Source organism: Australozyma saopauloensis, chromosome 5 (genome assembly GCF_035610405.1).
Source record: "Australozyma saopauloensis chromosome 5, complete sequence".
NCBI classification, from domain to species: Eukaryota; Fungi; Ascomycota; class Pichiomycetes; order Serinales; family Metschnikowiaceae; genus Australozyma; species Australozyma saopauloensis.
Genome location: NC_086135.1, coordinates 859,091 through 884,420, shown reverse-complemented (window position 1 = coordinate 884,420; position 25,330 = coordinate 859,091). Strand labels below are relative to the sequence as shown.

The 25,330-nt window shown below is 44.9% G+C and overlaps 9 protein-coding genes across 9 annotated transcripts; 6 read left to right on the top strand and 3 right to left on the bottom strand.

Annotated features, from left to right (window-relative positions):
* Positions 1-769: 769 nt before the first annotated feature.
* On the bottom strand, positions 770-1,756 carry PUMCH_004276 (uncharacterized protein; the record flags this gene model as incomplete). The annotated part of the gene is made up of 1 exon (XM_063023217.1): positions 770-1,756. One exon carries the CDS (start codon positions 1,754-1,756, stop codon positions 770-772), a length of 987 nt encoding a protein of 328 aa, XP_062879287.1.
* Positions 1,757-5,052: 3,296 nt separating this feature from the next.
* PUMCH_004275 (uncharacterized protein) lies at positions 5,053-7,113 on the top strand (the record flags this gene model as incomplete). The annotated part of the gene is made up of 1 exon (XM_063023216.1): positions 5,053-7,113. The coding sequence occupies one exon, from the start codon at positions 5,053-5,055 to the stop codon at positions 7,111-7,113; it is 2,061 nt and encodes a 686-aa protein (XP_062879286.1).
* Positions 7,114-7,804: 691 nt separating this feature from the next.
* On the top strand, positions 7,805-10,834 carry PUMCH_004274 (uncharacterized protein; the record flags this gene model as incomplete). Its single annotated transcript, XM_063023215.1, has 1 exon — positions 7,805-10,834. One exon carries the CDS (start codon positions 7,805-7,807, stop codon positions 10,832-10,834), a length of 3,030 nt encoding a protein of 1,009 aa, XP_062879285.1.
* Positions 10,835-10,894: 60 nt separating this feature from the next.
* PUMCH_004273 (uncharacterized protein) lies at positions 10,895-11,980 on the bottom strand (the record flags this gene model as incomplete). The annotated part of the gene is made up of 1 exon (XM_063023214.1): positions 10,895-11,980. The coding sequence occupies one exon, from the start codon at positions 11,978-11,980 to the stop codon at positions 10,895-10,897; it is 1,086 nt and encodes a 361-aa protein (XP_062879284.1).
* A 1,628-nt stretch (positions 11,981-13,608) lies between these two features.
* PUMCH_004272 (uncharacterized protein) lies at positions 13,609-15,384 on the top strand (the record flags this gene model as incomplete). The annotated part of the gene is made up of 1 exon (XM_063023213.1): positions 13,609-15,384. One exon carries the CDS (start codon positions 13,609-13,611, stop codon positions 15,382-15,384), a length of 1,776 nt encoding a protein of 591 aa, XP_062879283.1.
* A 514-nt stretch (positions 15,385-15,898) lies between these two features.
* PUMCH_004271 (uncharacterized protein) lies at positions 15,899-17,227 on the top strand (the record flags this gene model as incomplete). Its single annotated transcript, XM_063023212.1, has 1 exon — positions 15,899-17,227. The coding sequence occupies one exon, from the start codon at positions 15,899-15,901 to the stop codon at positions 17,225-17,227; it is 1,329 nt and encodes a 442-aa protein (XP_062879282.1).
* Positions 17,228-17,277: 50 nt separating this feature from the next.
* PUMCH_004270 (uncharacterized protein) lies at positions 17,278-18,486 on the bottom strand (the record flags this gene model as incomplete). The annotated part of the gene is made up of 1 exon (XM_063023211.1): positions 17,278-18,486. One exon carries the CDS (start codon positions 18,484-18,486, stop codon positions 17,278-17,280), a length of 1,209 nt encoding a protein of 402 aa, XP_062879281.1.
* A 971-nt stretch (positions 18,487-19,457) lies between these two features.
* On the top strand, positions 19,458-21,998 carry PUMCH_004269 (uncharacterized protein; the record flags this gene model as incomplete). Its single annotated transcript, XM_063023210.1, has 1 exon — positions 19,458-21,998. One exon carries the CDS (start codon positions 19,458-19,460, stop codon positions 21,996-21,998), a length of 2,541 nt encoding a protein of 846 aa, XP_062879280.1.
* Positions 21,999-22,646: 648 nt separating this feature from the next.
* PUMCH_004268 (uncharacterized protein) lies at positions 22,647-25,250 on the top strand (the record flags this gene model as incomplete). The annotated part of the gene is made up of 1 exon (XM_063023209.1): positions 22,647-25,250. The coding sequence occupies one exon, from the start codon at positions 22,647-22,649 to the stop codon at positions 25,248-25,250; it is 2,604 nt and encodes an 867-aa protein (XP_062879279.1).
* Between the last annotated feature and the right edge of the window lie 80 nt (positions 25,251-25,330).

The window sequence follows — 25,330 nt, the reverse complement described above, 5'->3', positions numbered from 1 at the left end:
TAGAATCTAACGATGCTCTACAATGACAAATCCCACACAAAAGCCGGTCGGGCACTTCAAACTCGTGGGGTTCAAAGGCTGTCAATAAAAAAAGGTACAAGTAGGTAGCCTGTGTTGTGTATAAGGGGGGAGGTGTGGTTTATATAAGGGTTGGGGTGAATGAGCAGGGCTGGCGCACGACCGCCGCATGAGGTATTCGGCCGAAGGCCCAATTCGTCGATCGGCTGGGTACTTAGGATTTGGCGGTAGACATCGGACTGGAAAAAAATATTTGAAATGGGTAATATCGTTTATGCGAATTTTAATATTTTAATTTTTTTTACTCTCTTTATTTTGTAGCTAATGTTTGTGTTTTGCAGCAGTGTATACAGAATCTAATTTCCGCGTAATTTCGGAAAAGCGGGTGTGGTAGGCGAAATTTTAAAAAATTATAGAACTTATGGACAAAAGTGTTTCTTGCAATTCGGTCAAATAATAGATTTTGATAAGGCTACGGCGTGAGACCCAAATCGACAATTAATTTCTATGCTCATAAATTATTTGCAACCTGAGATCTAGTGATCTTAATTTACTCATTGAGTCAGACCTAGTCCTACCCACTGGTAAGAACACACTGCAAAATAAACATCACTAAATCATCTACACCTGAATAAAAGAACATTACATTTTGGGGGTATAAAACAAACCTCTATCCCCGAATTGAAACCATTTTGAGAAGAAAACCATTCATATTCGGTGTACGGAAGTTAGAAATAAAATCATAGAATCATTAGGCAAAATTGTCACACATTACCTCGTCGAAGATGGTTGAGTACTCCGAAGCGCCTTGTGTTTTTTGCCTTTTTAAGGTATTGCCGTCGGCAAAAGCGTCTAGCAGATCCACATCGTAGTCGTAGTTGTCAAACGAGTTGAGCGAGAGTAGCGATGACGGACTCGTTAGTGACACTGCATTGGTAGTTACGTCAGACTCAACATTGTGATATCTATCGTTGGTATTGCAGTTGGACATTGCACGTGTGGGTTTAATCAGAATGGGATGAACGTTTCTCGAAACTGCCGGAGGAGAGATAAACTGGAATCTTTTGGAATCGGTTGGGATATTGTTCAAGACAAAATCGTCAATGATTTCTTGTTTGATCTTCTGCTTATCGAAGTCCTTCTCGTAGTTGTAAAATTGGATATCCTGCTTCTTATCAACAATTGACTCGTTGGCAGAACCCTCGTTTGAAAAGACCGAATTGATTGACGGCAGATGTGTGCTGGACTCGACCATTGATGTTGATTTTGATGGTTGATTCCGAAGCTGGTTGCGGAACTCCACCAAGGTCTCCTCAAAGTTGCCGCTGTCTACAAGATGGTCAACATCGACAGAGCTGGGTAACACGTAGCGCAACATACTGGTGACGCGGTGTAATTTATTCTCGACTTCGGTCAAGTGTGCTCTTGTCAATGGCGAGCGGACTGTTCTAGGAGAGTAGGTACAGCACCAGTTATGTTGGATGCATTTCAAACATTTGGGGTACTCCTTGGAGCATTTCAACTTGCGTTTTCTGCACGAGTCGCACGCCTGTTCTATGCTAGAGTTTGGGTCCGAGGGGTCGTCAGACTTGTACGAGGACAGGCTTTCCACGACGTCCTCCTCGTCAGAGCGTTGGGCATGGGAATGTGGGAGAGACTGGCATTTAGACGATTCTGAGCAACTCAATTCAGAGAGATCTTCCTTTTTCACCACGATGTTGACGTCGTCAAGGGACATTTGTAAGGGGCAGAAGGTGCACGAAAATCAGGAGAAAGAATTGGGGGTACTACTGCAAGTGAGCAAGAACAATTGCCAGTAGAAACTTTAAGGGGTAAATCAGCTAGTATTCAATGTCTTTGGAGAGGTAAGAGAAGACAGGGACGACACCAATACAACAGACAATCCTAGAAAAACTGAATCACTGGATTATCAATTGATGGAGACAAGGCGAGAAAAGAAAAGTACCAAAGCGGTGGGGCCAGAGAACCGAGTGATTGAACCGAGTGAAAAAAAATGTGTGTATGGATAATTCTGTTGAAACACTTCACAGCTGAAAGGCACTTGAAGTGGGATGGTATGGCACGGCACTAATTACTGCGAAGATTGACAAAGTGGCAGACCTAGACACAATGGGAAACGTCGAGGGAAAGGAAAAGAAAAGAAAACAGCGAGGTGGAAAATAATATACGGGCCACGACACAGACTAGATAGGCAAAGAAAATTTGTCAATTGGTGATAAAACGACCGCCGACGTAAATATTCCGAGCTCAACAGAAGTGCACTCTTGTCTCCACTTGCTGAATTTTCATTCGTTGATCAGCTTTGGCAGAGAGGGGAAATTGCTTCTTTCAAGCAGACCCAGGATTGTAGTAGCAACGTGCAGGTCGCAGCACTTGTCTGCATGAGGGCGTATGCGCCAGGGCGGATGCGGTGAGGGAATTTGGGGCTGTCTGCAGGCAAAAGCGATATTAATTCAATCTCAGTCTGGATGGTGAGACACGATTTGGGGGAGGGGTTAATTTCATTTTTGGTTGGGGGATAGGGGAATGGAATGGCCGGACATTGAAGTGCGAGCATCGAGAAATTGATGTTTGGCTTCGGTATCTTCTCTCTGTGTTTGATCCACTTCACGTTATATTGCATCAACAAGCTGCTTCAATGTACTATGACACTGTGCCGGTATGCGCTGCCGTGTACAGGAGCCGGTCCGTATGTGAAACCTTCAACCGTCACTCGAATTTTTTATTCGCAGTCAAAGGGAAAATTTAGAATATTCCAATGAGGAAGTATCTCGTCTATAATCGTGCACCCCCATGCGGATTAACCAATTATCTTCGAACACATACATTTCTAGGAGCTTAATTATGCCCCTCACCTGCAGATGGCCCAGCCCAACAACCTTTAGTAACAACCTGGCCCTTCCCTAAGATCGCCTGCAGATAGGATGTGAAGAAAGTGTTCTACTGCCGTACTGAGTGAAAGTTCATAACCTCGGAGTTTGTCCGAAGCCTAGGAGTCCTGCAGCCAGACCCGCGATCTCTCCGATTCGGCTCGCCTCTATTCTTGAGGCGTTTTTGGCAACTGAATGTAGACTCTTTTTCCAGAACCAGTGTAGTTATGTGGAAAAGAATAGGGGAGACACGAGTGACAGGAATAGTCTAATTCGTTGTAACTTCTTCTTTTTTCTTTCTTTGTTTTTTTTTGATCCGGAACACGAGGCTATGGTGCTTCGAGGGGAAGGGTGCGTTCTGGTGCAGTAGTTTTGTCTTGTCTCTTTGGTTGGATTAGCTTTTCCACTGGCCACAATGGATTACGGCATTCGGAACAGGGTTTGTTTTTCTGCTTGTTGACATAATGTTTGCGCTTACGGCGACTTTCCTCCGAAACGTCGGCGTCGGAGTTGTCGAATGCCTTCTGGAGAGGATTTATGCGGAATATCCCATTCCCGAGTCTTGATTCCCGATTCGCTTTTGGTCCTGTGTCCTTGGTTTCCTTGTCAGTAGCGAAAATTGTGGTTAGGATGATATGCACGTAGCTGATGCGAAAGATTATGCATTTGGTATCGAAACACAAAAAGACCAGATATCAGAAAATTGAAATTTGAGATTCATTCTTTGTTTTGGGAAAAAACTCGTAAATGTAATTACGCTGATGCTGTTGAACATTTTAACGAACTTTTTCTCTGTAGATCAATTTTAGAAAGAGAGCTGGTCAATTGTTCACCCTATTATGCTGGTGAAAAACATATTTTGAGCTGGTTTCTGGAATCAAAACATTAAATCCATTTTATACACCCCGCCACTCCGTATCTTATATAAATCTCGTATCCATGGAAGAAAGCATTCCTCATGCACATATGGACCCATTGCCATCACGTGAATAGCCGGTTTGTGTCAAATCCACGCTTAGCCGGCCATTGGGATTCCGGGGTGATTCCATACCAACGGCGTGGAACTTTTGGGCCGAAGGACCCTTTATATTACGAGATTTTGCTGGTTTTATTTAGTTTTGTGGTGATATTTGAGTAGGCCTTATAAATGTAAGTGTAAAGGGATAGAGTCCAAAAAAGGTACTAGTAAGAAAGAAATTGATATAAGAATAATTTGACTACAAGATTTCTCACCTTCACCACCTTCAAATAGTCACGTTTTGTCATACACTTCTCCTTGATTCTACTCAATTACCTTCCCATTCACTCGTTCACTCGTTCTCTCACTCACTCACTCACTTACTCGCTCACCATAACTAAAGGGCCTACGGACATATACTGCCGACACATCCTAATTCAAATCGATACCATCGTCTTAAGTTCAAGTTCAATTGTCATTCGAGCATTCTATCTCCAAAATTTCTAAATCTGCATTTCTATTCCACTCACTATTACTTTTTCTTTTTGTTCTTCTCCGAGGTCAAACGCCGTTTCTTTTTCGACTGTTAACCTGACCTGATCCGAACATGGTGTGATCCTAAGCTCAGTGGCCGATTCTCAAACATCGGGCCAAATTGCAAATCACTGAAATATCCAGCGAAAACAAAATTAGTTTCCTTTTGGAATCTGCAATTTTGTGTCAGTAATTCCCGTTCTTTTATTCGCCGAACCCCTGCTTTTCTTACCGCTCCGATGACTCGCCGCTATCGGGGCCCCGCAATAGTTTCTTTTCAAGTGCATCAGTATGCGGGGCTCCGCATTGACACTTCCAGCGTAAACGCATAAAAAAACAAAACACCACTGTTTCCGCCAGTGAAAAATAAACCAACCATAATTTTTCTGCGTATTTTTCCCGCCAAAATTGCCCTATTCCTCACCATCTTCTCTCCCCCAGACACCATCCCATCCATCTCCGCTAGTGCGAGTTTTCCGACTGCCTGCAGGCCCGCACGCCTGCAAAATGTGAAAAATTGTCTGAGTCAGACCTATATATCACCCTAGTTTCTCCCACCACCTTCCCAGCTCCCGAGACAACTACTGCTTCTTTATTTTTCTTGCCAAATATCACTAGTTCTAAATAGCGAACATAGGACTCATCGCCAAAATGCTTCGCTGCTTGAGAACCCCCTCTACCACAAGAACCAGTGCGTCGATTGCCCGTACTGGCCTTAAATGTGCCCAAAGTCAATACAGATTGATCAGCAAATCCACATCGCAAAATGCTACTGCCACATCCAGTGCCACTGCCACGAATAAAGCCAAGGCTCCAGACGCTAGAAGACCCACTCCTGCTCCTTCTTTCGACCAGGGTCCAGCCGAGAAGGCCAAACTCAACAAGGAGAAAGGAAACGCTATGGACGACTCTTTCATCGGCTTGACCGGTGGTGAGATTTTCCATGAGATGATGTTGAGACACCAGGTTGACACTGTTTTCGGATACGCCGGTGGTGCCATCTTGCCCGTCTTCGATGCCATCTACAACTCTGACAAATTCAAGTTTGTCTTGCCTCGTCACGAACAGGGTGCTGGCCACATGGCCGAGGGTTACGCCAGAGCCACCGGAAAGCCCGGTGTCGTTTTGGTCACCTCTGGTCCTGGTGCTACCAACGTCATCACTCCTATGCAAGATGCCTTGATGGACGGTGTTCCATTGGTCGTTTTCACTGGTCAGGTTGTCACCAGCTCCATTGGTACCGATGCCTTCCAAGAGGCCGACGTGGTCGGTATTTCCCGTCCATGTACCAAGTGGAACGTCATGGTCAAGAACGTGGCTGAGCTCCCGAAGAGAATCAACGAGGCATTTGAGATCGCAACCTCGGGCCGGCCCGGGCCTGTGTTGGTGGACTTGCCTAAGGATGTCACCGCTTCCATCTTGAGAGAGGCCATCCCCATCAACACCACTCTTCCATCGAACGCTTTGTCGCAGATGACCAAGAGATACACTACCATGTTCACTACCGAGGCCATCCAACGCTCTGCTAACCTTCTTAATAAGGCCAAGAAGCCAATTATTTATGTCGGTGCTGGTATTCTTAACAGCACCAGAGGTCCAGCCTTGCTTAAGGAGTTGGCTGACAAGGCCCAAATTCCTGTCACCACCACTATCCAAGGTTTGGGAGCTTATGACCAAAACGACGAGAAGTCTTTGGACTTCCTTGGTATGCACGGAAGCGCCGCTGCCAACACCGCCATGCAAAACGCTGATTTGATTCTCGCGTTGGGTGCTCGTTTCGATGACAGAGTCACTGGTAACGTCAGCAAATTTGCTCCTGTTGCTCGTTTGGCTGCTCAGCAAGGTAAAGGTGGTATTGTCCACTTCGAGATCAGTCCTAAGAACATCAACAAGGTTGTCGAGGCCACTGAAGCCGTTGAGGGTGATGTCACCCGTAACTTGCAATCTTTCATCCCATTGGTCAAGGAGGTCAAGGAGAGAAAGGAATGGATGGGCCAAATCAAGGCCTGGAAGGAGAAATACGGCTACGACTACATGAAAGAGACCCCAGGCTCCAAGATCAAGCCTCAAACTTTGATTAGAGAAATTAACAAACAGTCTCAGACTTATGACAAGGAAGTCATTGTTACTACCGGTGTTGGCCAGCATCAAATGTGGGCCGCTCAACACTTCACTTGGACTAAGCCTCGTACCTTCATCACCTCCGGTGGTTTGGGAACCATGGGTTACGGATTGCCTGCTGCTATCGGTGCTCAAATTGGTAAGCCCGATGCTATGGTTATTGACATTGACGGAGATGCCTCTTTCAACATGACCCTCATGGAATTGTCCTCTGCTGTTCAAGCTGGTGCCCCAGTCAAGATCTGTGTTTTGAACAACGAAGAGCAAGGTATGGTCACCCAATGGCAATCTCTCTTCTACGAGCACAGATACTCGCACACTCACCAGTCCAACCCTGACTTCATGAAGTTGGCCGAGGCTATGGGTGTCACTGGTATCCGTGTTTCCAAGCAGGAGGAGATGGTTTCCGGTGTCAAGGCTTTCTTGGACTGCAAGGGCCCAGTTTTGATGGAGGTTGTTGTTGAGAAGAAGGTTCCAGTCTTGCCAATGGTTCCTGGTGGTAAGGCTTTGGACGACTTCATTGTTTACGACGCCGAAGTCGAGAAACAAGAGAAGGAGTTGAGAAGAGAGAGAACAGGAGGCAAGCACTAATGGTTCTAATTCATATTCTGTTTATACATAATGACAATCTACGGTTTCAGGTTAGCCCTTGTCGGTAGGGAACAGACTCAGCATATCTTTACAAGTTTAAGACGATTTAATATACATTTGAGATTTTCGTACAATATATTGAAGATATTACAGTGATAGAAATAGTCATAAAATTATCAAGAAAAATATATTACAGTAACTGATGGTCCCTCGGTTTGATCTAGTCACAAGACTGAGGATTAGCACAGAGGACAGAGAACTACAAGGCAACGGAGTTCACAAATCCAGAAATATAAATACTCAGAATTAATCTTTGATTCTCTGTTTACGTAAATAAAGGGGAAAAAAATATGAATCAGGCACGTTCCCTGCCCGCAGACGATCGTCCGTCAAGTTCATTCCTAAGTCCGTGCTCGCTTCACACAGGACTGCCGTTTGACTGGCTCCACTGCACCGCGGATTTAGGACAACTCTGGGGTACATATCGGCCCCCACATCCTTTGCCCCGGACCTGAAAAAAATACACACCTGTGAGTCAATTGGAGCGATCATAACATTGTCTTTTCCCACCAAAAACCGTGACGCGGCTCAGAGCTCCTTTTATATTATTTATTGCATCACTCTCTCAACCTCCCTTTGCCATTTTTAGTGGTTTCAACTTATTTTTTGCACCAGACAGAATAGATCCGCTATGACCGAGGTCAAGATCGAAGAATCTCCAGAGAAACCCAAGGTCATAAGTACAAGCAAAGGTTGGAGGGTGTCACAGGCATGCGACCGATGTCGTATGAAAAAAGTCCGGTGTGATGGCGGCACTCCTTGTACAAAATGTTTGCGGAATGGTCTTGAATGTACTACTTCCGACAAGTTATCCAGACAGGCGTTTCCCAAGGGATACACTGTTAATTTGGAAAGAAGAGTTAAGGAGCTCGAGCAGGAGAACCAAAAGTTGAAAGCGCTTGCCGGAAATGCTCCGGATGTAGAAGAGAAGGAGTATTCTCAACCAGAACCAGAGCGTCAGGTCAATGCAAAGCCATTGCCTACTGTAGCCACAATCCACAACAATGACAACAACAAGACCATTCAGATCAATAATCCCATTGATCAAATTTTCAATTTGGACCAGAAGGGACTCATCATTGGAAACGATAATTTGAACTTTGAGTCCCAGTTCAATCATCTCCTCATTAACCTTCATCTTCCATTTCTTAAGATTACAAACTCCCACAATTTTCTTGTCAATGATCCAGACTCATACTTGTATCATCCATCGTACTCGATGTACAACAGCTTCCACAATAAGGACTTGGAGCTACTATTCAATCCATTGAGTGTCCGCGAACTGGGATATGGTCACAACGAAAGCCTCCCCTCAGATGTTTACGATTTATTTATTAAGCTCATTAACAATTTCAAGAAGTTGTTCAATTCCAAGCGAGAGTTGGACAATCAGGTAGCCCAATTCTTCTTGAACTATAACACCTTCATTCCTGTGTTTGACTATCACGAGTTCATGCAAAACTACGATGCATTTCACACTATGTATCCATTCATGTTCACATATGACGACGCGACCATCAATGGGTTCAACCTTTCAACAAACGACTACAGTGTTGTCAACAAATACTTGATGGTGGTCATTCAATTGTACGCCATGATCCTGATGAACGATCCATCGCTCAATCTCAATTTGCTATTGAATCACTCGACTCCCAACTATACTTTCAACTTTCGGAAGGAAGCAAATGAGTCCATCATACGTTCGCTCTATGATTTCCTCCCTTACCTCAATGTGTTCCACGTATCCATGAGCCAGCTTCAAACCTATCTTCTTTTTCTATACTATTCTCTTTTGACTAATAACAAGGAAAAGTCTTTGCTTTTGTCTTCCCTTATAAATGCGCTCATCGGAATAATGGGTGTCAATTTGAACTCCAAAAACTTGTTCTTCAATGACCTTAGCTTGACTTTAGATCAACGCAGAAACAGAGTCAAGATTTTTTGGGGTTTCAAAGTTCTACTCAAATGTTTCAATTTGAAGTTTGGCTTCAAGCCTACCATCAACACAACTGTGATCAATCCTGTCACTATTGAAAGATACTTCAGATTGACACCCGAGAAACTATCTCAACTTATTGATCCAACAACAGAAGACAAAGTAGACCCTCTTTTCGAAACCCTTCTCAAGCCAAGTGTTGAATTCCTCAATCTCATGAACATCATCATCCCCTCTTCATTCTCGCCCAACTACTACCAATATCTCAAGCAAGATAGGAATGAGGAATCTCCCCAGGACGCTTCCAAGAAAGGCAGTAGTAGTCTCGATTGGATTCTTAATGATGATGGCGGAGATGGCAATGATGGTAATTTGAATTACAACTATGCTCAGTTCTTAACTATCGACAAGAATTTGTCCAATTGGAGATATGCTTTGAAGGATAAAATTGTCAATACTGTCGCTTTACATACGTCTATGGACTTACCCATTTTATCCAACTTGGGAGACACTTCGTTGTATCACCGTATTTCATTCGTTGGAGACGTTGACTTGGGAAATTACGGTATCACCGAGGAGGGAAAGCTTAATTTCGCTAACAAGGGTTTACCAGATGTTCATACGGCAGTTCAGTTGATTAAAATTCAACTTAATTTCCATTATCTTTTGATCAGATCCATGAATTATTTGAACTTTGTCAATGAGCGCGAGCTTACTCATAACTACTATGTCAAGATTGCTAATATTTCCCGAGAGGTTTTGGCGTATTTCATTTTGATTTTCAAACATATTGACAATGGTACACTGCGCGTCACAATGTCACTGCTGTTCGGGAACAACTTGTACACGGGTAAACTCGACCCACTGTCAACTGTTATGTCTAGCGGGCTAGATGTTGACGATGACGGAATTATAGTCAACGACTTTTCCGCAAAGAGAAGAAGATTACAAACACAACCTAAAGCGGTCAAGTTCCCAGGAAGAGAGGTACCTCTGTCGCCATTTAATTCAATTCTCAATGGCTTGTCGTTAACAATCATTAATTTCAAGAAATCGATTGTTTTGCAGATGTTGTTCTTACTCATTTGCAATTTGAAAATTGCAAAACGTGGAGGTTTGATGAGTGCCGATACACGAAGAATTCTTAATGACAGTATTGCCTTATTTATTGAGGTATTCATCAACTACCAGCCACTGGCAACAAGAATCATGAAAACGAAGCATGTTCGTGAAGATTTCTTGTTTACAAAAATCATAAACGATGAACTTAAAGACGATTTTTTGAAACCAAAGAGTATAGACGATGACTACGACGAGGATAACGAGATAGACTGGGACGACGAAGATATGGATGAAGACCTCAAATACTTGAAAATCCTAAAGTACATTAAGTACAAAACAAACGTTTTGTACGAGAAGGCTAGGGTGGTACCCAGCAGGGTCAATGATGGAGTCAGTGACACCAGTCTTGGTACGCCCAGCGCATCCGTTAAGCCGGCAGAAATTCCTGTTATGCAGCAACATATGCAGCAAAACCAATATGGTCATAATTTGTCGCCGCCAATGTTCCCACAGATGGCGAGTCCAATGTTTCCGGTTCCCAACATGGCCAAACCCGGGTATCACAACAATTCAGAAGACGAGGAAGAGAAATCCCGAAAAGCGAAAGGAGCAGACGGTCTTTTGCTGATGAGAAACGACTTTAGTAATTGGCATTCGAGCTAATTTATTTCTATTTAAAAATCACTCTAATGAAATCAATGTTATTAATGTTTGATCGAGATTTTACTCAGGGCCATCTATGATACACTTCACTGCGCCCGAACCAGCACGAACAGTGTCATATGCTTTGATGGCATCGTCCCACTTGAAACGGTGTGTAATCAAAGCCTCAAAATCAATCAAAGCGTTCTCCTTTCCATCTTTATAGTTGTCGTCTAAGATCGAAACAGAAGTGCTGTAGTCTCCATAGCCATAACGGAAAGAGCCAAACAAGGTCAATTCTTTAGTAGCAAACTCAGTAATTGGGAACAGGACATTGCTGCCAGCATTTCCAACCTGAACAAAGCGTCCAGAAGGCTTCAAGGCAAGGACACCTTGTTGAATGCAAACCTCAGCACCAGTACACTCCAAAACGACGTCGGGTTGGTGGCCGCTTGGCAATGCCTCATGAAATGGCTTCGAGCTCTTTGAGTTGAATGTGTGTGTTGCAGCGCCGATGTCCTTGGCCATCTGAAGCTTGTTGTCGAAAATATCAACGACAGTGACAGATGCTGCGCCGAATTTTCTTGCAACTGCAGCGGTAAGCAAACCAACAGGACCAGCACCGAATACAACCACATGCTCACCGAATTTCAAGTTGGCAAGACGTGCAGCGTGGACACCTACGGTCAAAGGTTCGACCATTGCACCTAATTCGAGGGAAACATGGTCTGGCAACTTGAACAAAAAGTCCTCCTGGGATTTGTAGTATTTGCACAAAGTCCCTGGAGGATTAGGCTCGCCCTCTTTGGAGTTGGGAGTGGCTGCAAAACACATGTGGGGACACAAGTTGTAGTGGCCACTCTTGTAGGCATCACTGTACCTAGAGGGGATGCCGGGCTCAATTGCCACCTTATCGCCGACCTTCAATGATTTGACGGAGTCGCCAACTTGAACAACCACACCAGCAGATTCATGGCCCAAAACCATAGGTTTGGTCAACACAAACTCTCCAATCTTTCCATGGGCATAGTAGTGGATATCAGAACCACAAATACCAGTTTTTTTCACCTCGACAATGACTTCGTTGGAAGCATCGATCTTTGGGCTTTCGTAGTTTTCGTACGAAATATCGTCAACTTTGTTCAACACAAGAGAGGGGTTTGACATGGCTAATACTGTAATGCTACGATCGCGGCCGAATCAATTGAGTTTCAATGGACTGGAATTATGCAAAAAGAGAATAATACGATGTTGAAATGTGGTGTGGGGACAACGTTGCTCACTTATATATCCCACGAAATGAATGGCTCGGATCGCTATCCGAAAGCCCGATTGGGAAGTCCATCCGGGTAGCTAGGAGGTCTCATCTCAAGAATTGTAATACTCATTTGAATTTAAATACACAATGGAGAGAGAATTTCGCTTATATGGAATAATTATACTATTTCTTTTTTTTTCTTTCATGTGCCTGGGTTATTGGGGAATCTATTCTGAGGACTAGCCTAGAGTAGGTATGTCATGCCAATTATCGGTAAAAAGCTGTAAATATTTGGAGAATTGAAATTGCCTCTGGAAACGCAAAATCCCAGAAATCGCCAAAACTGGATGGCTATGAATGCGCTCGTCTTTGTATTCAAGACATCTTACGCAACCGCAAATGGTCAGACTCGTAGTCAGTTGAGCTCTCTAGCCATCTCTCCACACTACTCTCGTAATTTGATATTTCTTCCCAATCCTTCTCATCTACCATCGACTCTTCATCGGAAGCATCTGGTGTGGTGGCCTCGCTCTCGGAATACCGGGAGTTCGGTTTCGATCCGGGGACATCTTCTTGGAGCTCGCCATCCTCCATGTCACAGGCCATTCTTATTTTTCCGCGACCAGCAAAGTCTTTCGAAACCTCTTCCCATTGTTCTTCCAACATCTGGAAGATCTTCTCACGGTTAGCGTAGACCGCCACTGTTCCTCCAATAACGAGGCCCATGGTAATTGCTGTTTTGGCCGAGAGAGCGAAAAAGAGCACCATTTTCAATTATTATAGATAACGCCCTGTTGCCAAAATGTAGTTTACTCACTAAATCGACTTGTGGATTCGGAGAAAGGCAAGTTGTAGTTTATGCTGTGGGGTCACATAGGAAGGCGGTGCGACGGGTCTAATTTCCGACTGGATTCAATTTTTGAGGAACTACAGTAGAATTTTTTTTTAGAATTACATGTCTCCGAAATGATCATTTCATTAATCGGATGATTTCTGGAAATGCTCTGCTCGATCATTGCATTAATAGGGCAATACAAGAGAAGGCAAGGTCACATACGATTTGAAGAGAGAATTTTGCTGAGTTACAGAATTGGAAATTCGGCATAAGTTTATTTAGGATAACACTCAAAAATCCCTTTTTCCTTCTTTTCCAAATATTTCCTTGGTGTATCTGGGTTTCTTTGATGGATAGTGGGTGGATACTTATCTGCGATAAGATAAGGCCATCATCAGCATCACCACTAGTCAATGGATGTTCATTAGTCTAGTAGACAAAAGGTTCAAAATTCAAATTGATTTCTGGTCAGAATAAAAAAATACTAGATAAAATTTATTACTAATCTTCGCTGCATCTTTTTCGTCCACATTTCCTATTTCATGCACCTGTACTGTGTCTACAGCCTCCACAATTTGTCTCGCCTCTTCTCTTTTATAGATTCGTCATTTCCTTCTGTAGTCACACCATATACTTCATCTTCTTCTATTCTATTCATATACGAAAAGCTTTGCGAGAGAAATATCCCTTCACTAGATCTCAATGCGTATTGCAGTACCGCTCTTTTTCGGAGTCGCCTTATCAAGCGTTCTTCCCAATATCCAGGAGGCTTTGATTCTCGAAGAAGATCAATTGCTGAACTCAAAACGTCCTCTTCGGTTCGGCGATATCAACTTCCTCCACACTACAGACACCCACGGATGGCTCTCTGGTCATAAGGTGCAGAAGACATACAGCGGAGATTGGGGAGACTTTGTGTCATTCTCGGAGCATTTGCGGAATCTCACTGCGGAAAATGGCCAGGATCTCATTCTTGTAGATTCCGGAGATAGGCACGATGGCAACGGTTTATCCGATGCTACCTCTCCGAACGGTTTAATTTCAACACCAATTTTCAAACGCCAGCACTACGACATTGTATCTATTGGCAACCATGAATTGTACTTGTGGGAGAATACTCAGCAGGAATTGGACGTATTGGTTCCGTCTTTGACTGATAAGTATGTATGCTCAAATGTAGAATTCCTAAGAGACGGAAAGTACTATCCAATTGGTCTGAAATATCGATACTTCACTACCCCCGTACAGAAGAAGAGAATCTTGGCGTTCAGTTTCCTCTTCGATTTTGCCAGAGCCAACGATAAGACTCGCGTCACTCCTATTGAAAAAGTAATTGAGGAGGACTGGTTCAAGACTGTTCTTTCACATTTCCCCCTGCGTGAGGTAGACGTCATTCTTGTTGTGGGCCATCTTCCTGTTGATAAGAACGTGGGCGAGGTACGTATTCTCCATCAAGTCCTTCGAAAGCAGTATCCAGACCTTCCAATCCAATACTTCGGTGGCCACAGCCATATTCGTGACTTTCAAGTCTACGACGAGAAGCTGACAGCGCTTCAGAGCGGACGTTTTTGCGAAACCGTCGGATTCCTCGGGCTCAACACTTCTTCGGATTCTTTGGATGTCAAACAACGCTTCTTTCGGTCATACATTGACTTCAATGTTGACTCTTTCCAGTTCCACACTGGCATCAGTAGCACAGAAGAGTTCAACACGAAAAATGGCCTTTCGATCAAAGATGAGTTGATTAGCGCTCGTAGAAACCTCAAATTAGACGTCGTCATTGGAAAAGTCACCAAATCAAACTACTACATGGATTATGTGCCGCTTTCCCATCCCCAAAGTATCTATAACATGCTTACCTCGAAGGTTCTCCCAACACTAGAGCCTGAACAAAACAAAACTGAGCTTCAAACCGAAAGAATGATCATCATCAATACCGGCTCTATTAGATATGATTTGTACAAGGGTCCGTACACTGTGGACTCTCATTTCATTGTGTCACCATTTCAAAATGATTGGGTCAGATTAACTGTGCCAAAAGATGTGGCCAAGAAAATTGTACCAATTTTGAACCAGCGAAGCTACATCGTTTCCCGGTTACTTCCACCGCATCATCGCTACCTGGAGGAGGAGGACTATGGATTTGACTCTTCTGAGTTTGGAACTGAAGATCAAAGTGAGAACTTCTCTAAAAAATTATCAAAAGGGTATGTCACAGAGGATGATTTTGGAAAGGAGGGCGATGACACGCCTCACAAGGCAGTGAAAAACTTTAAAATAACGAACGTGGTAGCAAGCGAACAGCTCGACCCAGACTCGAAAGACTCCCAGGTGGACGTAATTTTTTACAGCTTCTTGACTCAAAATGTCAAAGGTGCTTTGAAAAGACTCGGTTATCCCTCTGACGAGCCAGAACTTTACTCGCGTAAGTATTTGGGAATGCTTCTCGACGATTTTGCAGCCACGAACGAGTTATAGTGTGGTTCTCAGATAGAGCCTTTGGTCTCTCGAATTTCCAGGTTTTGTGCAATTTTGAATCTTCAACGTTCAACTGCTACTACAGCAGATCCATCTCTGCCCATTGATGCAAGAATTAGACATATTGCCCAAGGTAGATTGCAATTTTCACATTGGCATACGAGTGTATCGTAGGCGATCTACGCTATATGCGACTCATAGGTTAGCACAGATCGGTACTGAATAATTTCAAAAAAAAAAGACAACACTTTACTATTATCGTATTTCATTTTGAAATAATAAATGACTCTTTCAGTCGTTCTTCCAAAACTCCATTCACCTCAAGGTTCTCCACAATTTGCACTACTGCATTGGGATAGACTGTCACAGGGAACCGATTCATAACTATTTGCTTTTCCAATCCCGCAATTTCTTTAAAAAAAGTACATATAAACTGTAAGCTCCCGTCAAACTCGCACTTTCATCTTATTCCATTAACACCGCGTTTGTCTCTCCTCCGTCGCTCGGCAACAGAATGACTTCCCAAAACAAATCCGAGCTGTTCACAGCATACACCTCGGCGACAGAACACAACTTCCCACTGAACGGATATCGGCGATTTGCGGATTCGCCTCGATTTCAGTCCGAGTGGGATGAGAATTTTGGACCTCGGTCCGCTCTGAAGGACGAAACAGTCACCAGTGTAGATACAATGGACTCTCCGCTTGCCAAAAAAATAGCGGCGAGCTATACTGCTGAGTTGCCGTCTCCAGCTCCAAAAACTGGCGCAGTCCGGATCATGTCTCCAGCCAAGGAGGCCGATCAGATGAACGCTAGTGTTTCCGTCAATACCACATATGGAAAGGCAGATCTGGCTGCGCCAACGCCTGTCCCTGTCAAGAGAGAACTAAGGTCGATGGATGTGTTTTGGTCTATGATCAATGATATCACGGGAAAGGATAAGCTCGCGAAGTTCGGACAATACTCATTGCGATTGCTTCTATTCCATGCTCGCAAATCTCAATCATATTTGAGTGACGACAAGGTGAACATCAAGGTGATCAGTCAGACATACGCTAGCAACGAGAAAATCTTCAGTCTTTTGGTGAACTTTGTACATGATCCTCGCTCCTTTGCGCGAGTGGTCGGGATATTGGTGTGTTCCGTGTTCACAAGTAGATGTGCTGCCTTGGTGCCTGCACTAGCCACATTCAGACAACTTCTAAGATTCGGAAAGTCCCCTTTCCGCATAAGAAGCTTGTGGACACGAATTCGAGATAATGTTTACTTCGATGCTAAGTCGAAACAATGGCGGCTTCGTGAGGCTCTCTTGACCAGGGCCACCATCAGCGACGCAATCTCGCTATACTACTCGGCAAACGACGAAGCACTGCTTTTGTTCAAACTCAAATTCCTCAGGAACCCGACATGGAAGAGTTTTGCTGGTCGCCACGAAGCCTACGCATGGTATTGTGACTCTTGGTTCACCTTGTACAACACGATGTCGGATTTGCTGAAGTTGTCTCAGCAGGAGATGGAGACCAGGATTCTGATCCAGGTCAGACAGCGTTCGCGTGTGTTGTCGAAGCAGATTCTTGGATCATCTGCCTTCCACGGTCCACCAGCTACTGCAGCGGAAGACGATGATCGTGATGCAACAGCATTGAATGAAATCCGGTTCAAAATTACAAATGCTAAGTTAGACATCTTGAAGTTGATTTCAGATATCGTCTTCAATTCGTACACTGTATTCAACTACCCTCTTCATTTCGAGACAGTTCAGATCTGGACGGGAATAAGTGCATCGTTCCTCAGCTCAGTCAAACTATATAGAGAGAAGCGTCGCTACCTAGAACGGCGATAATTATGTTTAATATCTATTCATCTTGGGCACCATTTTTGCATTTGCATTACTTACTTAGGATTGTAATCTTCTAGTTTAAAAATTGGAGCATCGGCGGCATTCTTCCAGAATTTCAGAAGATGTCTAGCACCAGAATCGCAGGCGATAACCACGATGTTATGCCCGGGTCCATGCTGAAGAGCTGCTTTTACAGCCGCCACGCAATTAATTGCAGCAGAAGGGCCCCAGAAGAGACCCTCGTTGACCGAAAGGTATTTGGCCATCAGAAGAGCCTCCTCATCCGTGACTCGTTCAGCATAATCTATATACTTCTCCGCATGTTGGAAGTTCCAAGTGAGTCGATTGAGGCCCACACCCTCGATCACGGTGTCTACCTGATGTCTTCTGCGTGTACCCTCCTTTTCAACAGAGTCATACATGACACCGTAGTTGATACGGTTGGCGAGGCCAGAACCCTGAGGGTCGGCGAGGACAACCTTCAATGCCTTGTTTTTCTCCTTCAAAAATCTGGACACACCAGCAATAGTGCCACCCGTACCAGAGCCCGTGATGAAGAAATCGATGTCGTGGTCCATCTGTTCCCAGATTTCGGGACCAGTTGTGGCATAGTGAATTCTCCAGTTGAAGTCATTTTCGAACTGATCAGCAAATATAGCGTTTCGTTTATCCTCTGGGTTGTTCGCCACTTCCTCGGCTCTACGACGTGCCATATTAGTATATTGCTCGGGGTCTACAATTGGCGCCGGTTTTACTGGCTCGACCACTGCACCCAATGAGGTGAGAAGCTGGATCTTCTCAGGAGAAGTATCTGAGGGGAGGCAGATGTGAGCTTTGTACCCCAAAGCATTTGCTAACACAGTGAACGAAATTCCAGTAGATCCTGACGTTCCCTCGAAAATGAGATCTCCATTATGGGGCACCAACTTTCCCAATTTCTCATTCTCGCGAATGATGGCAAGGGCAACACGATCCTTGGCCGATCCCGCAGGATTCATGAGCTCCAACTTTGCGTAAATCTTGCATCCTGTCAATTTCGAGAGAGATGGGATTTCGATCAAAGGTGTATTGCCTATCAAGGAGACCACACCGCGAGTTTTAGGCCGCAAGAGTGGGTTCTTTTTGCGGCGAGGTGGATCTAGATTCCACAAAGAATATGAAACCGCCACCAAAGCGGCAGCTGCCACCAAGAAACGGATGTTTGAAGACATACAATGCAAGTTGCAAGCATCTCTCCTGCATGGCCGAAGTATGGGGTACATGCAATGTTAGAAAATAATGGAGATTATATTAATTTTTGTGAGGTGAATTTCATAATCTTTGCTCAAGGTGTGAAAAGACTCGAACTTTTGGGTTAAATGTTCATGTTTGATTTGGTTGCAGTCGATCGATTTGCAGCCAGTCCATGAAACAATTCAGGCTCAAAACAGACGACCAATTAAGCAACATCTAGATTTTCATAAGGGTATTTAAAAAATGGCTTTGAATGTTGGAACTCAAATTCCGTTGACTTTTCTTGTCTGTCTTGTTCAGTCCACATATGGGATTCATACATTCGCTCATTCAACACATTTGCACATGAAACAGACAACGCAAGTTGAACCAAGGGAACACCAGCACAAGTTCCCCTTCACCCCTCATCCAAAACTATAAAAGCCCCCCGAATCCCCATTGAGAATACATCCGAAATTCTCAAAATATTCCAATACATTCCAAAACAGTCCGAACATTCCAGGATTCCCAACCCAAATGCTTTTTAGTCAGGGACCCATCTCCATAGATAGCAGCTAACCCGCCCTTATCGAACGCCTCCTAGTGTTTCAGAAGTGCGGCCTGAAAAAAGTGGGGGAAACCTTCGGCGGCACCTGCAGACAACGCACAGAGCCCTGAATGCCACCCTCCATTTGAACAACGTAACATGGCGGTGCCGGCGATATAAGTTCCGGCGCCGATATTTCTGGATATTTGGCGGCACTTTAGTTCCGCTGGGATTTTTCATCTTTCCGGTCAATTCACGGCAAGATCTACCGAATCTATTTTTCCACCGACAGCGTTCCTGCAGCCAACGCCCCGTACTTTCTTAGTTCAGATGAACCCCAGGAAACGAACACCAGTTCATCTTTTCCACAAACACACAATTGATTTCATATTCAGCCGTTTTTCCCAATCGAAGGCATCGCGAAGACTTTCTCCATTTGGCTGCTCCTAGTTCCCCGCAAAAAACTCCCTTGCGATGAAAAGTGATAGTGAACAAGATGACAAACAATCGTCAAAACCAAAGACTTACACCATAAAGTATAAAAGGCCGAGGGGCTCGCGCGCATGTACGGTCTGCCGTGCCAGAAAAGTTCGATGCGATGCGGAAATACACATCCCTTGCACCAATTGCATCACTTTTGGCTGCGAATGCTTGCTTCCAGAAACAAAGAAGAGAAGCTCTGGTCGTGTGTCTATGCGCAAGGGGAGTCCACAGGCTCCAGAGCCTCCGCTGGGAATGAGTGGTGCGGCTGGGGCCAGCACTCATGATGCTGGTGCTCGAGCTTCGATAGCTGAAGCTACAGGGTATGCGGCTCATTTGAACATGGGAGTCAATCTGGGCTCGCTGACGCTGGAGCCAATCCATAACATCTCGCAGGTGTCGGTGCCGCCTTCCTTGACGTCTGACTACAAAAATAGGCCGTCCATGCACAAGCGCGAGATGCTCGCCAGTTCTGCGCGCACTTCGGTCACATTCTTGGGCCTGTCCAGCATTAGCGTTATGGCCCTGAAGGTCGGCCAAAACCATTTGGAGCTAGCGCTGGATTTGTATGATGTTTCAGATAGCCTGAACTCCGACTCGGTCGAGCTTGAGATCCTCAAGCTACGAGGCGCGTTCCTTCTTCCGGGAAAGGAACTCGCCCTCGACTTGATAGAGCTGTATTTCAAACATGTGCATCCATTGATGCCCGTAATTAATCGAACCGAGTTCATGGCCAAATTTGAAGACCCTAACGACTCGCCTCCCTTGATGCTTTTGCAAGCAGTCCTCCTATGTGGCTCGAGAGTCTCCGATAATCCATTGTTGTTCGACAGCAAGGGGCTGAGTAATCTAGCCTCGCTTACGTTTTTTAGACGTGCAAAAGCGCTATACGAGACAAACTATGAGAGTGACCCAATTTCAATTATCCAGACTTGCATCTTAATTGGCTCCTTCTGGGAAGGTCCTGAAGATGTCACGAGAAACTCATACTATTGGACCAGAGTTGCGATTGGCTTGGCACAAGGCTTTGGCTTCCATAGAGATGTGAGCGCTTCGTCTCTTGTGAGTAGTACGAACAAGAAGATATGGCGGAGAATCTGGTGGTGTCTATTTGAAAAAGACCGCAACGTCTCGATCGCCTTTGGTCGTCCGCTTGAAATTGACTTGACTGATTGCGATGTTCCTATGCTTCTGCTTGACGACTTTGACGAAAGTGATCCAGAAACTGGTCTTGTGTCGCCCTATCCTGTGGACGAAACACAAGCGCTTTACTTCATTCACTTGGTCAAATTGGCCGAAATCACCGGTGTCATCATCAAACATCAGTATACTGTGAAAGCAGAGCAACGCAAACGTGTCAACAAATTCTCTGTTATTCAGCGCTGTGATATGCTTATGGGTATATGGTTTGCCAACCTCCCGCCTCAGCTACAATTCTCACTCACAGATTCTTCGAAGCAAAATTTCTATGGTTGTCTTCTAAATGCTCAGTACTATAATCGGTTGTATCTTATTCACAGAGCCAATTTGTTGCGGATGGCCAGATCTTCCTCTTCAAACCCCAACAATTACAAGTATCCATCATGGGGTATCTCTTTCCAAGCAGCACGAATGATATCGATCATCTCCAAAATACTCTTAGATAAAGGAATGGTGCAATATTGTCCTGTCATGTTTGTCTACATCTTATTCAGTTCCCTTATCATGCTCATTTATCATGTTGACTCGAGCAACTCTGCTATTGCAAGCACTGCCTCGGACTCTTTGTTTATATCTAGGGGCGTTCTTAAAGAGTTGAGCCGCTACTGGCCTATAGTCGATGTCTTGCTAAGGCTCTTCGACAAATACGCCAATGATAAAATCAAGAGGGCACATATGATTGAGAAGGGAGAAATAATTGCACACATGGAGGATTCGAAGGAGGGAAGAGCGGCTACAACAGGACTCACTGTACCTACTAGTCCTGGAGGGGCAGATGAAGATGAGCAAGAACCGTGCCATACTTCTGGAGCTCTTGGAGGTCAAGATGGCACGCTTAATCATTCCAATGGATCTCACCAATTAAATGTAGATAGCCAAAACTTCGAAGGGGGTGATGCAGGCGATCAGGGAAGTTTATTTGATCGAAAGTCGACACCATTGGGCATACCTGGTGCCACTAATCAGATGTCAAACAGCGAAAACACTCCTTCTTCTGTGCAATCATTCCCGGATATCTCCTTGGTGACTGAGGCATATCAGCCAAACATGTCCTTCGTGGAAAACTTCCAGCCTACTCAATTGTTCCCGATGCAACTCAACAGTCAGAATGCGTCTGCCGCGCAGTCGCCAGCTCCGGGCAATTTCAAAGTCAAGTTAGAGGGCGAGTACAATGACAGTACGCCATTCAGAAGTTTGGCCGGGTCCACTACGAACCTTAATGAGCACAGTGACCTTCTCACGAACTTCGTTGACAACAGCTATCTCAACATGAATTTGCAGACCAACGCGGATGCAGAAGGTTTATTTGGCGAAGATATGGGCATGTTTTATTAGTCTTATTTTCTCGGCTTTTTTGTATGCTCAATCCTTGCAGTACAGCCATTTTGCGGATCTGTCCGCTTCAAATTAACCATAGAGCCTACATCAAAGGATGAGACGAGAGTAGTTTATCGCCGCTTCTGTTAGTTTATTTAATTCTCAATGACTTGCTTTAACACGAAAAATCAATTTCCAATATTTTTGTCCCCTACTAAAACTTAATCACCGTAAACAGTCTGACAGCCGCACCCCTTTCGCCTATGCAGTAGCTTAGGCACTTTTGCATGGGTTGCGAATTTAGCATCGGCACCAGATCCCGATCCAACAGATATACAATGGCCCAACCGGCCGTCTAAAAATCAAGCTCCGTAAATATACGAGTCCCGCTCGTAAACTCACGTCTCCCGCACAATTGACATTCTCGCGCTCACCTTCCCCCAAAACATCCCGATCCCCGATCAATCCGCGCACGTGATGTTCCATGGATATAATCTTCACTGTTGCCGGACTATCTATTAGTGCCATTTCAAGCCATCCGACTACTTCGAGGCCGGGTTGATTTTTCCGCAGGAATCGATGCAAACTCCTCGAATTCCGCACCTCTTCCACTAAAACCGTAGCTGTGACCATCTTCCACTGGCCCTTTTTCTTGTGTTCGCAATAATGTCCGATATTCTTCGATCCCCTATCTTTCCTGAAGAGTCCTTGACTCTCACCAGCGGGAACGAGAACGAAATCGGCGACACGTTGGTTCCGCAGCTTCCGCCGACAGCGTTGGCTCGCAATTCCTCGTTGGAAATATATGTTGTTCCGACCGAAGATACATTGTTCGTCCAGGGCTTTAAGCCGGTCGAGTACGAGCTGAGGCCGCCCTGCTTGCTCCGGGGGCTGCTTGTGCTCCGAGTGCTTCGGCCGACAAAAATCAAGTCTGTTGTTCTTAATTTTAAGGGTGTGATGCAGACGGATTGGCCGGAGGGTATCCCGCCCAAGCGGAACGTGTATGAAGAGTCGAGAGACATCGCGCTGCACTCGTGGCCGTTTTATCAGGCGGATGTGAATTATGGAAATCACGGTGCCAGCATTTTCGTTCCTTGCGCGGGTAGATCTTCAGATGAGGCCCTTCATTTGAGCATGGACCATGCTCCCTCGCAGCTGAGCAGCATCCAGTCGCCCAATGCTCTCGAGTCGGCCTCGCACTTCGCTGCGAGTCTCATCAAGCGCGCGACTTCTCCCTTGGGGCTGTCGTCATCGCCCACCATTACTCCTGTGGCTTCGTTCACAGATTTGCATTCAGTCATGTCCTCTCCCTCGGTGGAGCAGCCCAAGCCCGGGTGGTTCATGCCTGGAGACTACGTGTACAATTTCGAGCATTTGATCCCCGCGCTGTCCCCTGAGACAATCAAGGCTACTTTTGGTAGTGTCAATTATTGTTTGGAGGCCGTCGTGTCTAGGCAGGGCACGTTCAAACCCGTGCTCAAGGGAAAGCTCCCTATAAAACTTGTGAGGGTGCCCACGGACAACAGTGTGGAAGAGAATGAGCCCATTGTCATTGAAAGAGATTGGGATGACCATTTGAGGTATGAGATTGTGGTTGCCAGTAAATCGGTGGTCCTTGACTCCTACCTACCGTTATCTCTTAAGTTCATTCCACTTCACGGCAAGGTTGCATTGCATCGTATTCGTGTCTTCATCATCGAGGAATGTAACTATTACTGTCAGAATAAGAAGGTTCACCGTACAGAACCCTCGCGAAAGTTCTTATTGCTCGAGCATAAAGCAAGTAAATCCCATTCCCTTCTCAACAAAGATGGAACCATTGATGACTCTCCCACATCGACCACTGAAGTGCTTCCCCGTGAACTCGAGTTCCAAATGTTCGTTCCCAACACCATTAACAAAAAATTTCACTTCCAAATTAATCCTGACACTGCTGTCGAGAGTATACAATGTACTCACTGGATCAAGATTTGTTTGCGTCTTTCGAGGCCAAACCCAGATAATGGCGGCAAAAGAAAACATTTTGAGATTTCCATTGATTCGCCAATCCATTTGTATTCTCCGTTGGCAGCTCATAATAACACTTTGTTGCCTATCTACGAGCGAGAGCCAGAGTTCCTTCCCCAGTACGCTGAAGACGCACCATTATCACCTGACGTCACTGCAATTGATGCAAATCACCCTGGTTCGAGTTTAAACATGCAGCTTTCTTCGTGTAGTCTCCTGACCATGGTCATACCGAAGGATCCTTCGCTCATCGAGTTTCAGCACATCGCCAGTCCCACAAACATTGGCTATGCGGAAATGGACTGCGACGTTCATTTATCTTCTAATTTGTATCAACCTGAAGACGAGTCAATTTTGAGTAAGATTGTTGCACCACAAGCAATGGCGTATAGTCCTTTGGCATCACCTTGCAGGAGTCCTTCGACCAGAACATTGGCGCCGTCTACGGCTCCTCCCCTGTTTAGTTCACTTGGTATTACTGAAAACACCCTACCACCAGCATATGATCATCAAAACAGTGGACTCAGCCAATCTCCTTTGGCATTAAACATGAATTCTGATCCGACAAATCCTCAAGCAGTCAATGCGCAAAGCATACGGGATAGACTCAATGAGCAACTTTCGAAAAGTCACAAAAAGAGCAGCAACTCATGTCAGTCTTCGTTTATCAGTGATTCTGCATCATCCAAATCCAAGGATAGCAAAAATAACAATAGCTCTCTGAACGATAGCTTCCCCAAGGACTCTGACAGTGTCATTGGTGAAAGCAATGAATCTGAACATATGAACTCGTCCGAGACAAGCCGGGACGAGTGTAAGAGCAAGAATACCACCGAACTGAATGTCCCTCTGCAAAATGATCTTGGAACGGGAGATGGGACAATCGATGAAGCGCATGTAGATCGGGAGAGTATTGTCGATATTGCAGATTTGGAGCCTCGTTCGAGGAGGTCCTCGGTGTCTCTGTCTTTGTATCTGAAAGCTGGCCTGAACGATTTACATATAGACCAGACACTCCCATTGCTTGCACAATCGACCACTAGTGTTTACGATACTGATATTCCTATGGGCACTTATGTTGAAGACTCTGTCACTGACCTTGTTGGAGTAAGATTCGATGATTTCCATTTCAATGATTCATTGGGACAATTGAGAAATCCTCGTCTCGAAAAACACTACCAAGACTTAGCGACCACTGAAACTCTCGAATGCGACAGGCGGAATAGAGAAAGAAGCTTCGGTGTCGTTATGAAAGAATCTTGATGAGTACATTTCTTCTACAACTGGAAACATTTCCCATTTTCTTTTGTATTCAATTTCGATAAATAATGACACTTATGACT